Here is a 16,617-nt window from a genome sequence, read left to right as displayed (position 1 = left end):
ACAGTCAAAATGTTCCTCTTTGATTTGTATAATGCAAGTTCATTTCATAAATTAATGAATAAAAAGGACCTTAACCCTGAAAGTGCTGCCCAAAAGGGAAAACGTGTCTCACATGGTTTGCTGAAAGTACTGTGGAGTGCAGAATGCGAAATATGTTTTTTTACACTGAATTTACCCAGAAAATATCCCTGTAACTGAGTGATTGAATGTTCCTCTTCAGTCAGCCATAGTATTTAGTTTGAGGGAAAACAACACCACCATCCACTAACATCTATGGAATGAAACATTCAACTGTAGGAGGAAAGAGCACAGGTCCTGTTTCTTACAGCAAATGCGACTGTACTGAATATTGAATAACTGTAGCTTTTGAAATCTGTCAGGAGTTGCTTCCTTGTGGAAACCCTGCAGTCCTTCTTTTCACATCTGATAACACGCACTGTTGATATTTCTTAATGCATGCAAAGTTCTTTCAGTCTGTATATATCTGCATCCATCATTACAAGACCTGCTGGTTCATTGATACCTTACAATCCCTCTTCATGCCACAGTCTTTTTGTCGACACTGTTCATCCCTTGCCTTCCTTCCCCTCCCCTTCTCTTTGCAGGTGGTAAAGCCTGTTCCATCCTATTTGTAATTGGTTGTGAATGTTTTTTGCTGCTCTAAATGTTTATGTGGGCTGGTAGGACTCAAGACCCCGGTTACACAGTACGTTCAGTGGGAGGTTTGTTGTGTTGCAGCTAAAAAGTGTCAAAACCACAGTTTTAATTCCGATTACATACCATACCGGTAACGAAAGATACATCTTCTCCTCAGAATTGAACATGTTGTTACTTTAAAAATAGTACGGGTGACAGATATTCCAGTTGCAGATGTGAGCACACAGGTTGTTTTCCAGTATTCATTCTGTAGTATAGTGTTCTGTGCAGACTTCACCTATAACTACAGGTTTTTGTCTGCTCTTGTTGTATTCTTCAGTGCATCCACATTACCGTTCCTTGCTTTTCTTTCTCTAATAATTACTCATTCTTTCACACCTACAGTGAAAGGAAATATATCAGGAATACATAACTATATCTCTGCATTTACCTGCTGTGTTGTGATGTTAAAAGTCACTTAAGCTGTTCAGTGTAACCGGGGCTACTTAGAGTACTGATGTATTGACATCCTTTCTTCCTTCTTCCTTTCTTTCCACTTTCTTTCATCCCCTCTGTTCATCTCTTATTATGCCATTCATCTAATCATCCATCCATTGATCCATTTTGCTCCCTTGAAACCACTGTGTTTAATTTTTTTCTCCCCCTGATTTTATCCCTGGCCCTTTGTGCAGTGATAAGGATCTGTTAAGTCAGACCAGAACACTGGCTATGTCGTTTGTTAAATGTGCCAGCACAGACACAGAGCACCAGTATAAGCTAGTCAAGGATATCTCTTTCTAAGGACAAACTTGCACTTATGCACGCATACGCAAACACAATATTCAGAGGGTTTGACGGCCAGAGGGCAGCCACAGGATCAGGTGATCCTGGAATGCATGATTTTGGTCCTTTTTAGTTGCTGAAGCAGCAGCAGCAGCAGCAGCAAGCGTGCTGGGATTTATATAAAGCACCACAACATGTTTTATGAACTTTAGTTTAATACTAAATGATAATATGACCTGTCAGTTTCTATTTCTCTCATTTACCAACATCAAAGACTATCTGAAATTTTTAAATCACTGACACACTCACATGCTCAGGTGTGGACACACTTATACATGCTTCACTCCTCCTGTCTCCAGTAATCTCTTTATATGCAGTATCACTAACACTATGATGGGTGAATGTTTGGCCTCTGACATGTAATGAAAGGGCTGTTCTTGTTCACACTAAGTGAGTACAGGAGTCTGTACTGTTTATATCACAAAGACTAAGTGGATTTATCTGGTAAGATGCAGAGACACAGGTTGAGAGTTTCAGTCACTGTAGCGTGTAGGGACTGTACAAAAACTATAGAGGTGGGAAGGAAGGGGGATAAACATTAGGTTTCCCTTTTTAAAAAAGCAGGTCCCTTTTCAGGATTATTAATATTTTCTTTGGGCCCTTTCTTTTCAACACACAGCCTGCACAATATCTAGTAAATATTATTTGGTCCAATTATCAGATCATTCTAAAGTTAAAACAGTCAATTAGAAAAATTACATGTTAGCAAATTTTCCGGGACTAGTCAATTTAGCTGGCTTGATGAGTCACCATAGCAACAACAGGCCTGTTCCTGCCTTGTGCGTCACTTTTTAGTGCCCCTTGGAAACACTGCAGGTATCTCATGCTTAATATGAAAACATTTTTATTTTTTTAGTTTTGTTTTTTTAAAGGCATTACTCCCAATTTATATAACATGCAAATATTGAAATATTTTACTTGATGTATATCTGCTTAAAATAAAGGTGGTTGTTGCTTTAGGGTAGTTATAAATTTCTCAATACGTAAGCATCACCCTTTGTGAAATTCCTCTGCCCCCTAATAATATTTGTACAGTCCCATAGTGGCATCCGCATGACAATACAGCAATTTTGGAAAGGGAAAGGGAACCATGTTAGTGACCAAAACAAGTGCAGTACAACGTAGACGAAGAGTTTCTGTCGCTACCTGCATTTCACCACAGTTAGTCACACAGGAGTGTGTTTGTACGTTCTCCTGCTTTTAAATTGGCGTCAGTTTGCTCTGCATGGGTTGCATCTCTTGACCTGCTTCTGAATGACTTTGACAACCTTTAACTGTGTCCAAAATCAGTCCCTCATTAACTCCTTGCAACTTATGTGTATTATTTTCATAACATTAATCAATAGTTTATTCAGAAGAGAGAAGTACAGACATTAAATACTATCATAACATGTATCATCAATGATGTGAGATTATAGAATTTGAATTTTGGCATTTTGAGCTGTAAGTATTATACATATACTATGAATTTTGAGGGCAGTATACAGAGGACAAATATCAAACTTATGAATTCTGCCGCTAAAATATACTGGCAAAGAAACATTATGCACCATACTTTAAAAAGCGAATGATTTTGGACACACACCCTTCTCCTTTTTGCTCAACATCCTTAAAACTAAATATTGTAAGGTTAAGTCCAGTTCTGTAGGTGTAAAGAGTTTAGAGGGGGCAGCAGCTTTAGCTGAAGTGACGTTCATTGTTTCTGCAGAACCTCGTGTTTCTGCAGAGCCTCGTGTAAATGAATTGTGGTTATAAAGCTGTAAACCTCTGGAGCTTCTTGCAAGAGAACCTGATTATGTTGTTGTCCCGTTTTGGCGTATCTATGACTTTGTGAAATGGGAAGTAATAATTCTACCTATTCTAACTCCACCTTCATAGTACTGTAACTACTCTCAATTTGTAGAAGAATTAAAACAAAGTACAACAGTTGAAAACTCACAATTACTGTCTTTTACCACCGTAACAAATAAAGTTAGATGTTTTGAAAGTGTTTGGTGTGGTTTGAGTTTTTGGCCCCATTCAGAACTGCAGTTGAAATGTAGACACTGGAAAATTAGAACAACAAAGAAATAAATATGAATAAATAAAGACATTTACCTCTGTCTGAGCACACTAAGATGCTGCATTTGGTCAGTTACTTTCTTTTTATTTTAGGGTAGTTCATCCCCTCCTTGTTTTTAGTGCATCTTTAATTTAGACTCTTCACCTCTTTGTATTTCTTAATGCTCTGTTTGAACCCTCACAAATCCTCTCTCATCCTTGGTTGAACTTGCTTTACCTGCCTATTTTGTTGCTAGTGTAATGCTACAAATTACACCTTCTTTTACTTAAACCTTATTTGTTTACCCTCAAGGTTCCCTCATACCTTCATCTTTCATTCATAAACGTAAGGCCTTAGCCTCCCCTTATACCCGTCATCCTCCTTCCCCTCTTCCGCTGTTCTTTTCTCCCCTCACTGCCTTCCTCATTTCCCCAGTTTTTTCTCTCCATGGTCCTGAGTTTTTCCCTGGTTATAATGGTGCAGATTACAGGAGGCAGAGCGGCACCGTACCTCGGCCGAGGAGGGAACCAGGCGCTTCAAGTTGGACTTTGCCAACAAGGCCGACAGCCTGCAGCGGCACATCGAACACAGAGAAAGGCAGCTGTAAGAAAAAGCCCACCACAAACAGACTGACTGGTAGAGTCGTGCACACACATGCATGAACACGAGACAAACAACATAGTCCTTACACCTTAAGCTGTGTAGCGTGGTTCTTCTAAGGCAGTTAGTTCTTGGTGTCATTGCTCTGAACCCCCCAAAAAAATCACCATTAAACACTTAAAAGCATCGTGTTCATTGTACTATTTTATATTTAATATCAAAATAAAGCAGTGTGCTCTAACGTTTGCCCTGTGTTTTATGTCTGTCTCCAGCCAGCAACTGGAGACAGACCTGAAGATTGAGAGGGAGTGGAGACAGGCCTTACAAAATGATCTAGACAGAGAGAAAGACACGGTGGCTCAGCTCAGCACAGAGGCACTGCAGATCAACGGACTAAAAAAGGTAAGAAAGCGGAGAGAAACCAACATGCAGTGTACATTACATTGTGCTGTATCCAATGCATGTTTGCTGTTCGTTTTAATATTTTTACAGGAGTTTCATCGTCTCCAGGAGGAAAACATTCAGCTGAAGACCATCTGTGAAGACCAAGAAAAGGCTCTCGAGGAACTGGGCTCTAAACTTAGCGAGTATGTTCGCTTTAAGGATTATGGTTTGGCTGTTTTGACTAGATAATAATAATGGAGATGAACAGTGGGTTATATGGTGTCTAAAATTTTAAAAGAATTGCATGTTATTATTTCAGCAAATAAAATGGTCTTTTATCTTTAACTCTTAAAAACCTTTAGTTAATATTTGAGTTTTTACATGTTTCAGCTGATATATAAAAAAATCACCTAGATATTTGTTCTGCCATTAGATCCAAAATGAAGATCGAGGACATCAAAGAAGCCAACAAAGCTCTTCAGGTAAAACAGCAGTTAAAGGGTAAAAAGACCACGTAAGATCTTCTGAAACATCACGTTTTAAGATGTAATGGGAAGGACAAATTTTGTACTGCAGAAGGCCGCATGTCACTGACAAAGCTGATTTGGGATCCACAAAGTACAGTAATGTTGACGATGTTGTTTCAGGGGGGTCAGGTGTGGTTGAAGGACAAAGAGGCCAGCCACTGCAAGCTTTGTGAGAAGGAGTTTTCCATTTCAAGACGAAAGGTCAGTTTGATGAATCTTTCCACCGAAATCACGTGAGGGCTCCTTGTTTGTTGGGGTAGACGTCCACATCCTGTACAACAGTTGGACATGGTTCGTCACCAAATCAGATGTGATTTTGGGGTCTGCGTATAGAATTGCTGTCCGTCAGAGCAGCAGATAACAGCATCTGATTTGTGCACTGCTCTAAATAATGTACATTATGTAGAAATGCATACGATTATATTGCATCAAACTTGTTAGTGGAAACAACTAATGGGCATTTGTAATCCGTTTTTAAACACACTCACCAAAATATTCGTGAACTGTGGTTCTAATACTCCACCTCTGTCTCCAGCACCACTGTAGGAATTGCGGGGAGATTTTCTGTAACAGCTGCTCTGACAACGAGCTTCCCCTGCCGGCCTCACCGAAACCAGTCAGAGTCTGTGATACCTGCCACGCCCTCCTCCTGCAGAGATGCTCCTCCAATCCAACGTGACCTGTCAAGTCCCCTTCGGTCCATCAGAGAGTAAATATTCACCTTTCAGTCTCTGTAAGACTCCTAACATATCTGTTTGCTGTTAGGAAGGGATCATGTGCACTTATAGATCGCTCAGAGCCATCTTTGTTTGATGTCACTACTTTGACTAGACGCGATGACTTTTTATAGAATATTTAAACAATCAGTCTGCTATAACAAGGGCCAAGATTTATTACTGGATAACTGACAATATTGGATATTCAAATTTTAAGTAATAGTATGGTTGTTTTTGTTTTGTTTTTATGAAACAATCACAACATACCGTTTGCTTGTACTAAATATGAATTGGTTACAAAAAATGTCTTTACAGTAAATGTAGAAGAGTATTAGTAACAAAGACAACGGGAGCAAAAGTTGCCTTTGGGTCATTCCAGGTATTGCACTGGTTGGGCTTGGAGAGAACGAAAAGGCTGTGCATGCCAGATACATATTCATAAACATATAAAACAAGTTAAAATAAAGAAAACAGTTAATGTGACCGTTGACCACATTACAACCAAATACACTCTAAATAGCACAACAGCTGTGGGGAAATTGAGGTGAATTGCACTCACTGTCTGATCAGCAGGTCAGGATTAGCCAAATATTTCTCTGTAAGGTGTAGAGCATGGGCGGACCTTTGCTATAAAAATAACTGAAAATGAAACTGCACCAACTGTCATGAGTACTGCTGCAGCTAAATGCAGTTAAGCCACATCTCTAGTGTCAAGTAGTACTTTCATTTTTCTGATGTGTGTATCAAGACTCGAGCATGAGCATAGCCAAACAGATGGAATATAGAATGTCTGCATACAGAATTGGAAAGACAAACGGTTAGGCAGCATTTTGGCAGGAACAACCGATCAGGTCAACTTCACAAAATGAAACCAACCAAACCAGAGACTTAAACTGAAATACAAACTGGATATATTTCAGTTTTGTGGCTGTGTGCCAAACTGGTATGCATGTTTTCAGCCACTTAGATACACAGTATTTTGCACCTGACAACCTTTAAGCTCTGTTAAGACAGGGGAGTCGGTACATAATGAGACAAGACCTCTGGTCAGATCTGTAGCCTTGAAATGTTTGGTGTGCAATGAGACACTTCTGCAAACTAATTTCTGCAGAAATGACTATGCACCAATTTCATCTCTGCTGACTGTGATTAGACTAGTTCCTCAAAGTCTGTGGCTTTGAAAACAACTGAAAGTTTTGTGCCTGTTTAACACAATGGAAATTGTCCACTTGTGCTTCTCATGTTGCCAAAACGAGTCCTGTATTTATGTATAGAGAGGACCAATGTAGAGACAATAGCCCAGAATATTTCAACGTGGCAACACTAAGCAGTCTACATTTAAGGCCCATTTCACTGTTGGAGACACTACTACTACAGTGGATGCTGCTAAATACACAATACAAATAAAGAGTAGCAACAGATTCATAACTGACTTAAATCAGGGTCGGCCTGTCTGACTGGCTTTGTTTGTACAGCCAGCTCACTGCTGGGTGTGTGGTTGTAAAAAACTGACGTGAGTATTACAAAGTTGTGACGACACAGCCACACTGTCTGTTTGAACACTGTCAAATACTATGATGCCCGTCACAGCTTCATTTGATTTTGATTTGGGGGTTTTATGCACAATCATTTTTATTTTCACATCTCCTGGGAACTTGTTTGAGCTTTCCCTGTTCCCTTAAACTTAGATCTGTGCAGATTGAGACATTTTTAGAAAGAAATATTTTACTGCTGCTCCGGACATTTTTGTTTTAATTCAAGATTTGGACGTTTTCAAACTAATGCTAACGACTGTTAAGTACACAGCTTAGAGTGGCTGGTTATGATGAAAATTCCATGCACATTGTGGTTATGTGCTCAGAAATAATGTTTACAACTTGTTATTTTTCAGAGCTGGAAGTATTTATAAAACAGACCTGGAGTCATTTCAAGATGTTTCAAATATTTAAACTGTCACAACTGTACATCTTTTTAAATGCTACAGGCAAACAAATCTGAACTGTACCCAGGTCTGAAATGTCTTAGTTTTACTGTTGTAAATCTCCCAGCTTTCAGTGGGATGTGTACAGTGTTGTGTATATAAATAATGATAATAATCACTGTGGCCCTTTAACTTTCTAAATCTTATCAGTTACTATTAAATCTCTTGCCAACAGTACGTTGCCTTGGCTCTGTAGCAGTTTCTGATTAAATCGCATTACAAACATATCAGTTAAGACTGTTCTTGATTGCGTTTTCCTGTTAATGTTTACTGCTGTTCCACTGTTGGGTCTTTTAAAATCAGCTGGACATTGTTTTGTTTGTTTCTTCTATGTACCTCTTTGACCATGATGCCACACTCGGGGACAGAAAGAGAATTAAATATAAAATTTATTAGGCAAAATGTACAACAGCTGCATAAGCTATCTTACAGCTCAAATATAGACTTTCTTCCACTCTTTGAGAGTAGATTATAAGATTCAACTTGGTTTTAAATTCTGTAATGAACTGTGAAAACAATTATAAAAAAACAACACACAGGCTCACATTTATCAATTTTTTTCAAAGCAGGAAAGCTGATCTATGAACAATGCAATGACTGTTGTAATAAGTTTAAATTGGAATACACTAAATGTAAAATGTGTTTTAAGGAATTCGTCCAGAGAAAGTTACTTGTAAGGTGTTGTCCCTTCTCCTCCTTAAGAGCATCGCTTGCTTTATCATCAAGCTACTGGATTTAAAGTGATTCCTCCCAGTCCTGACAGCCCAGTAACAATCAATCATTCTTTTGAGAATCAAACCAATGCGTTAGCTGTTCATTTTCTGTCTCCCTGCTACATCTGCACAGCCTTACATCGCTTGTCTACAGTGAGACATAGAGACAAGATCAAGTGCCTTGGAAAAAAGTCACTAAAAATGGTTTAGTTTCTCTTAAGATCACTGAATAAAATGTACTTTTTATCTGAATCATGGAAAACTACAATACTGCATCCAATTGTTTAAAAAAATATAAGACAAGAAATATGACTCAACTCCATTCAGCACCTGCAACATATTAAAACTGTCATGTTGATTTGTTCTTCATACGCTTTTAGGAATGCTGAAAAACAGTGTTTGTTAAGGTCATATTTGGTTTGTTCATGGTTTTTGAGGGGGTAGTTATATGTCCCACAATAACAAAACAAATTTTTAAAAAAAGCTGTTACATGAGTAACTTTCCTGCTTATGAACCTAAATCGAGTAAATGTGGCCTTAAGAGACAGGAAACAAATGCTAGAATGGCTTGGAACAACAGGATGGTATCCTCAGTATGCACCACGTAGGCCGCTGCTGCGTGAACCCCCTCCGCCTCCAGAGTTACCATAGTAACCACCACTGCCACGACCTGGAAGAGTTTCAGAAACACAGGTGATTTTGAAAGGATGAAACCCAACTTCACTGTTACCAAGGACTGGACACAATTGAATTAGGTTACCTGTACAAATCTCAAGGTTTATTTAAAAACCAACACAAAAGGTTTTATAAAGTTTTAAGTTCCCCAAAATGAAAACAGTTAATGAAAACTCACTCATTTCAGCTGATCCACTGGCTGTTGAGTTGAGGAACAGCTCAATGTAGCGATGCTCTGTGGAGAAAACAGTCTGTTATTCAGCCTCCTGAGAAATTAAATCCATCTGGGTACTTGTCTGAAATACTTAAATCATAGTATGCTGATTTATAAACAAGCTGTATTTTAGGAGCACAGGGCTTCGTAAAACATAACTCGATATAATCTTTTTCTAATATGTTTAGTTGAAATATTCTGCTAAACATCTCAGGATCTGAAAATGTGCCATCAAATGTTGTGTTCACATTACAACACTGAAATGCTGAATGAGCGCTGTCAGAGCAAATGAGCCAAGCAGCAATTTGAAAAATTAGGAAAATTTAACTGTCAGTGACATTTTGTTGTAAGACGTGTAAGTTAAATCTCCACACGCGTGGCACTTTAGGGCCTCAGTGCTGTTTAAATAGGAACCAGATATCAAACATGAATGATTTGTCAGTGCACATAATCTAAGGCCTGCCACTGTTCAAAGCTGTCAATACATGAACATGATTCTGTTCACTTTTTGTTTTTGCACTGAGGCCTTAAGCCAGTTTTAGCTGTTGGACGACATCTCCATGCCTAACTCGCATTCTAGCAAGGTACCAATTCCTGCATTAGTTAGAGAGGTTGGCAGGTGGCTAATATTCTGCAGACCAGTCACCTGCTGTTTGTCAACAAGTAGTTTTGTGCCATCAACATAAAGTAATATATTAAATCTTTCAAGAACCAAAAGGAGAACAGGTAAGATGAAAAATAAAGCACATACGCATGTGATTCTTGTCTTTGGACATGGCTGCCACTGCGTCCTCGTGGGAGCGAAACTCCACATCAGCCTCGCCAGTCGACTTGCCATTAGGAGCCACGTCAATGTGGACCCTCAGTGGATTCAAAGGAGAGAAGAACTACAAGAAGAGGTGAAAAAAGACAACTACATAAGATATAAGCATATGAAAAGGCACAAAGTTTTTTCATGACTATCAACACTAAGTGTTTATTTAAATGCTTTAGTTTGTTTTATGTGATTTTAAGATGTATACAGTATGAATTAAACAAACATTTGGCTCCACATAGGATATGTTTTATCTTTCTAAAGGAAGTGACTAGAGGTGGGTTTTCACCAGACTTAACTAAACTATAAACTGGAACTTCTTAAGAGCTTGTTCAATAGCCGTAAATTTATTATATGCTGTATATTTATTAATTATATTACATTAGCCACTGTAATTCCTAAATCTAGTGCTTTTTTCCCCTTTGAAAAAAGTCTTGTAGACAAGTCTGGACCACTCATCTATAAAATAAAAACTTGAATTTGTGAATGTCACAAAAAGATTTTCAGGCATAAGGGCCAACATTTAAGACTGTGATTAAAATTTTAATTCTTTAGGTAACTGAATTCACAGCTTTTGGGGAATTGTTACATTCCATGTATGGGCAACAGGATATTTTTAAGAGAAATATGAAAAATGTATGCTCTGGTGTGTTCTTACTTTAGCGATGTCCCCCTCTGTGGCACGGAAAGGTAAACCCCTCATATGGACAAAATGCCCGCTGTGAAAGCCTGAGCCACCATCACTTTGAGCACCATAACCATGGCTTCCCATCCCTGAGGCAAAACACAAACGTGTGCATATTGACAATATTTAACAATGTAGAAGAGAAGTAATCTGATCCATACCAACATTTATTATCTTAATGACTGAAACAAGCTGAACAGTGAAGAATTAAAACATACTTCATATAGCTTTGTTCTGCAAGTTACTTTATTCTTAGTCGATGTGTAAAACCTTTATATGCTATAGGGAGAGAGGTCTGTTGTCCATGTTTATAAATTGCTAGTTCACGATAATCAGAACTCAGTGTTGTGGTAGCATTTGCCAGTGTTTCAAAAGCAGCACTTGAAAGGAAAAAAGTTGCAAAACAGTATATTTAATTTCCTGCAGCTTAATTCTGGGGATTAGGACAAAAGATGGTCCAAAGTCCCTCTTAAGGCAATGTCTCTGTTTAGCCGGATACATTCTAAAATGTGGTGGTTCTGGTTGTTTCTGCATTTACCTCGGTTCACACTGAAACACAAATAGTCTAATATTTCTGGTCTCATTTGATGCATTGTCAATAGAAAGATGAGGACAACACAAAGTAGTGATAGTGCTCTTAAGAGTAAAATGCGGCGCTACTGCCACCACCTGTTTGGGAATTAGAAAAGCTCTGGTTTAGGGGCAGAAACACCGAGAGAAGGTACAGTTACAGATTTACCTGTCTTAATGTAGACATGGTGTCAGCTGTATTTGGACATTAAAAATTGCTTTAATTGCTTTTCAGCAGGGAGTTAAACTTTATGTGTCAGCTGGGGCTTTCAAGCATTATTTCAAAGTCCAAAAGCCAGGGTGTAAATATACATTTTGGACTTTACCTCTTCCTCCCCTCTCTCCTCTTACTCGCTCGTCAAACATGCCGTTGCCAAAACAGTAGTTACTGAAACCATTGTAGTTGTCAAAGCCACTGTAACCTGAACACAGACATCAACACAAAAGACAAAAAAAAAAAAACAATATTTTACACACAAAAGAATGAGTGATGCAAGGATCAACTGTGCCACAATACAAATGACACATGGTAAAGGATTTTTTTTTTTATATCTATTTATAATAATCTAATATATTTATTAGATTATATAATAATAAAATAATAATCTATTTCTAATAAATGTTCTCTTTATACTTATCACAGTGTGTTATAGACTGTGCTGTATCGTTGACAGTGCACAACAAAGGTAAAAACTGCAACATGAACTGCTTTTCTGTCACCAATTACTGCTGCAGGAACGAAATGTTAAATTGAAAAAAATGTTAGTAGCTCACCTCCTCCATAACCTCCTCCACTCCTCATGGTGTCCATCACAGTGCCACCACGGCTGGGTACAGCCCCAAAGAAGCCTCCCCTGGGGCCTCCCATCATGGGTCTATCGTAGGGCCCTGGTCTCTGACCTCCCATCCCCCGTCGGGGAAGCTCATAATAAGCTCTGATCTCATTACGACTGCTCTTAAAAATCTCTATATACCTGTAATACGAGAGTCCCATGGGGTGTATGAAGTAGAGAAGAGGGTTAAGGTGTAGAAATGGCTTAGCCTGGGTTACACACATAGATGTGATTTACATGGAGAGAAGGAAACACATAAAACAAATATTCTAAATAGTGGTCAAACTGGTTTTAGCCTGGAGCTGATTGCTGAGCTAAATGACAAACAAAATCAGCAAAGTCTCATTGTTAGCTGGGCTTAGGGCTGTAGTGGATTTATCACCTTTTGCTACCTTCAGTTGTTATGGATTTGGATTGTTTTAATGACTTAGCAAACAGAAAGAAGTTTGATGCTTCAGTAATAAAGGCTGCCTGGAATGTCCTCTGCTATGCTTCTACTCTAAATCCCCACAGTCAATTATCAGTTTGGTATACTGCATGTGTAAAAGTGCCAATAAATATGATCTAATATGCCCAAATCTATCACAATTAAATACAACACCCAGGTCTTAAATGACCCCCAGTAAAGTTGTCTATGGCATAAAATGACCACACCACCTTTAGCTCGAAAGATACATCACCTTTCATCCCAATATTCAGAATGTAATTACATTACCATAATCACAATGCAAAACCCATTCCATTAACATTACAGCATAACATATTACATTGCCCACCCAATTATTTTACCATTGTTTATATTTATTCTAGCACACCAACACCATTCTTATCATTCAACCATAATAGAACTCATCTCATTAATATCATAATTATTTAATATAACCCCCATTAAAAAACTACAATAGATGCCCAACCCAGTCCAGCCCATCCCTTTCCCATCTGTCCCACCTGTGCCCTATTCTTTCCTTGTGTTTCCCCAGAGCCTTTTCTGCTATCTCCTTTGAAGCAAACTGCACGAAGGCTTCCCCTGTGCTCCTCCCCTGGTAGTCCACTGGCAGAGTAATCCCATTTGGCACGATTCTCAACCCTTCAACCCAAGCACACATAAATACATAGGTCGGTAGGTAGACTGATATAAAATAGATAGAACAACACCCACTGTATCACTGGAGCTTTCAGGATTAATAAAGGTTATTACAGCAAATAGAAAACAGCTGTAATATCTCAAAAGACTGAATTAGAAAGGTTCAGCTTAGAGGCCTGAATATTTATATTTGTAAAGTGCCCAGCAGGAGAATAGGACTATTACTGGCCTGGAGTCGGCATAAGTAACTCAATTTTGTCCTAATTCACTACCAAAAAATTACTGGCCAAATTATTATATATTACTGTTGAGTGACACTAATAATGATTCTTTAACGATGATAAACAGTTGTCACAGTGCTGACCCCAGATCAGTGTCAGGAACTGTCTCCCTCAGCCAAACCAGCCCAGCCCATGTTATCAATAAATCCCCTTCGGGAGGCATGATAGCTACAGGTCAGCACAAAAATGCTAAATAAAGACTTGGCAATAACATGGTAATGAAAAACAATAACAATTCATTAAAATGACAAATTAGTCCTCATACTATAAATAAGACTACAGAAACAGATCATTCAATATGTTAGGGCCATGACATATAGACAATTGTATGCAGATGCATATTCCTGCCAACCATCGGGACAGAAAGTTGCTAATAAGGTAAATATACTAAGTGTTGGAAAAACATTACTTGTTGCTTGATGCAGACGTTGTAGTGTGGACAGCTGGCAGAAGTGTAGTTCATAATCTCTTGATACTATTTATTAAATAGCTAGCAAATGTGAAGTTGAATGCTTTTTAATTTATTTTTCTACAACCATAAATTTTCTTTTCTAATAGTTAAAAAGACAATAACTATCCTGCTGTCAGATTATAGTCCTAATGTATTTCATACGAGTGCTAATATTGATGATGTGACAAATATAAGATACAGGGCTGCACATAAATATTACCTATATTTAATTGTGAATTTGTTTTACTGATGCTATATCACTTGATTGTCTTGCACTGAGAATTTAGAGGCTCTTTGACACATACAATCCATGCAGTGTTGTCAGCACTTGGTAAAAACCCTTTGGTTGACATAAATGATATAATACCAGTACATTTGAATAGAGTAATGTTAAAAAGTCTAGATGTCCATGTACCTGAGAAGAACTGAACAATCTCTTCCTTGCTGCAGCCAAAGGGCAGGCCTCTAAGTCTCAGCATGCAACCACTGCAGTTGTCGTAGTCAGCAGGACCATTACGTTTCAGCACCCAGTCCATTTCACTTCGGTTTGACTTGAACACTGGTTTAGATAAACACACAGATGAACTTAAGAAAACACTTAATCTGAAAGGAGAAGAATGACACAAGCCTCACATTCACAGCAACAATAAGGTAACATCATCTATAGAGTAATCTAGTACTCTATAATAATGCCATACAATTCATAAACTGCTTAGAGAGAAAATCAGCAGAACGGAACTGACACTCACTCGTCCAACACTCTGTTATGAGTGTTCATATTTCTCACCCTCTACGTATCGGTGTCCCATGTATTTACGGTCCTTGGCCAGCGCATTCTTGAAATCCTCTGCTGTTTTCAGCTCAATAAATGCCTCTCCACTGGGACGGCCTTCTTTAGAGTAGGTGAAACACACCCCATTTACTTTCCCAATGATATCGCAGTCTGTAAATAAGCAAGTCGGATTGAGATTTCCTTAAAAGATTCCTGCTCGGAAACATTTCTTGACATAAAGAACGAACTTGCAATAGAGGGACTATCTAATTTGAACCATTACAAGGTCCAGAAAAACAAATGCAAATCATACCATTTACTGATTAAGTATTTTGGTCACAGTTATTAATAAAATGTCAATAAGCCCAGCTGGATTCCACTTGAACTCATTCTTAAAATTGCTATTTGATCCAGAACTAAGTCTTTGACATTAGACGTTAAATAACTTCAAATTTCAATTATTTAACTTCAAATCCTGTTCATTTTTGTTCATCAAAAGAAGTCTAAAAAACATTTTTTAAAAAGCGTGTATTCTTAACAGAAATTAACACTGTTCACATGACACACTTTAAAAAGTTGGATGTGGGTATACGCGTGTGTTCTCACCAGAGAAGAAACTGGCCACCTCCTCCTGCGTGCAGGACCAGGGTAGTCCTCTGATCCGGACCACATAACCCTCCTCATTCAAAGACATCCTCACTGCAGGGTACAAAACAGCAGCAAGACATTCAATTACTCTTCCACTAATAGTTTTATAAATAAGCACAGACTACAGTTGTCATGACCGTTAAATAATATATCGTATAATAACGTATTCAAGAATCCTCTGACATCCTAGCATTGGCCAGTGTGTGAAGTGTGGGCCCAAGTTAGGCAGACAGACACACACACACACACGTGCATTAGATGTAAGTGTAACTTCAATCACATCGGCACTTATTAATATTTGTTTTGGCAACACCTGCTTTGGACTATCTTTCTGTACTAATTGTACAGTTATCAGTATAAAACAGAAATAACATGCAACTATGAAACATGGATGTCGTCCTCACGTGGCCTCACGTTAGTTAGTACATGATATCTGCATGTAGTCCAACGTTAGACTGGCGTTAAGAACTCTAAACAACTGCCAGACACAAAACATCGCGCCCGTAACTACAAACCGTAGACAGTAACATTCGTCTATTAATTTAAAACTATAACGCAAGTTGCTGCAGTTGTCCCAACACTTGGGTGAGCGAACGTTGGTCATTTCCTCCTTTTAACTGGGTCAAAAAGTGTTGGTAAAGCCAAGAGATTTCAACTTAAACTCAGCAACACCTTTTCAAAGGCGTTACACATTCATTAGTACTGTACAGTTTCTTAGTTGAAGTGAGTTTTTTTTCTTCCTAATCACAGGGTTAGCTAACAGTGCTAACACTCCTCCTCCATAAGCCTGGCGAGCTAATGTTAGCTTGGTAACAGTAGCAGCTAGCAGGCTAGCTAGAAGCTAAGGCTAACAGTAGGACACTGACAGCGGTCAAACGTCCACAGCAAACTAGTTTGCTTGTTAACGGCCGTGCGCGGTCGCTGAGCGTGGACATATATTCCTAGATAGAAATGTGTCACATGTCCGTAAAAAATGTCTGAAAGCAGTTAAATTATCTCACACTCGCTTGTTGTCCCCGGTCTCCTACTCCTGTCCCGAGCCTCAGGTGACACTGCCAGCAAACCCGCTCAGGTACGTTATCGCGAGATTACGTCACATAAACGACAACTTCAGTTTGTCAGCACTAAAATTAATAGTTATTATTAATA

At 38.6% G+C, this 16,617-nt stretch overlaps 2 protein-coding genes across 9 annotated transcripts in view; one reads left to right on the top strand and one right to left on the bottom strand.

Moving 5' to 3' along the window:
- The window catches only part of rufy2 (RUN and FYVE domain containing 2), a 21,486-nt gene extending 12,868 nt beyond the window's left edge, over positions 1-8,618 (top strand). For 6 of the 7 annotated variants that reach the window (XM_067488046.1, XM_067488036.1, XM_067488074.1 and 3 more), the window contains 6 exons: positions 4,004-4,123; positions 4,393-4,522; positions 4,613-4,707; positions 4,938-4,986; positions 5,152-5,232; positions 5,567-8,618. In XM_067488046.1, coding sequence (XP_067344147.1) covers positions 4,004-4,123; positions 4,393-4,522; positions 4,613-4,707; positions 4,938-4,986; positions 5,152-5,232; positions 5,567-5,710 — 619 coding nt within the window. In that variant the 3' untranslated portion in view covers positions 5,711-8,618. Of the gene's footprint in view, positions 1-1,328; positions 3,467-4,003; positions 4,124-4,392; positions 4,523-4,612; positions 4,708-4,937; positions 4,987-5,151; positions 5,233-5,566 lie in introns of those variants that run through there. The other variant, XM_067488084.1, reaches the window with a different exon arrangement.
- Positions 8,100-16,617, bottom strand: hnrnph3 (heterogeneous nuclear ribonucleoprotein H3 (2H9)). 2 transcript variants are annotated; one of them, XM_067488105.1, is made up of 11 exons: positions 16,470-16,617; positions 15,427-15,519; positions 14,836-14,991; positions 14,464-14,607; positions 13,181-13,319; positions 12,174-12,373; positions 11,726-11,821; positions 10,803-10,918; positions 10,082-10,217; positions 9,295-9,351; positions 8,100-9,111 (listed from the first exon to the last, which is right to left on the bottom strand). In XM_067488105.1, exons 2-11 carry the CDS (start codon positions 15,512-15,514, stop codon positions 9,032-9,034), a joined length of 1,212 nt encoding a protein of 403 aa, XP_067344206.1. In that variant the 5' UTR covers positions 15,515-15,519; positions 16,470-16,617; the 3' UTR covers positions 8,100-9,031. The 2 variants fall into 2 exon arrangements, with proteins under 2 accessions (XP_067344206.1, XP_067344216.1); XM_067488115.1 differs by lacking the exon at positions 14,836-14,991.

The sequence above is a fragment of the Channa argus genome, chromosome 2, assembly GCF_033026475.1.
Source record: "Channa argus isolate prfri chromosome 2, Channa argus male v1.0, whole genome shotgun sequence".
Lineage (NCBI taxonomy): Eukaryota > Metazoa > Chordata > Actinopteri > Anabantiformes > Channidae > Channa > Channa argus.
This window is presented reverse-complemented; position numbering and strand designations above follow the sequence as displayed.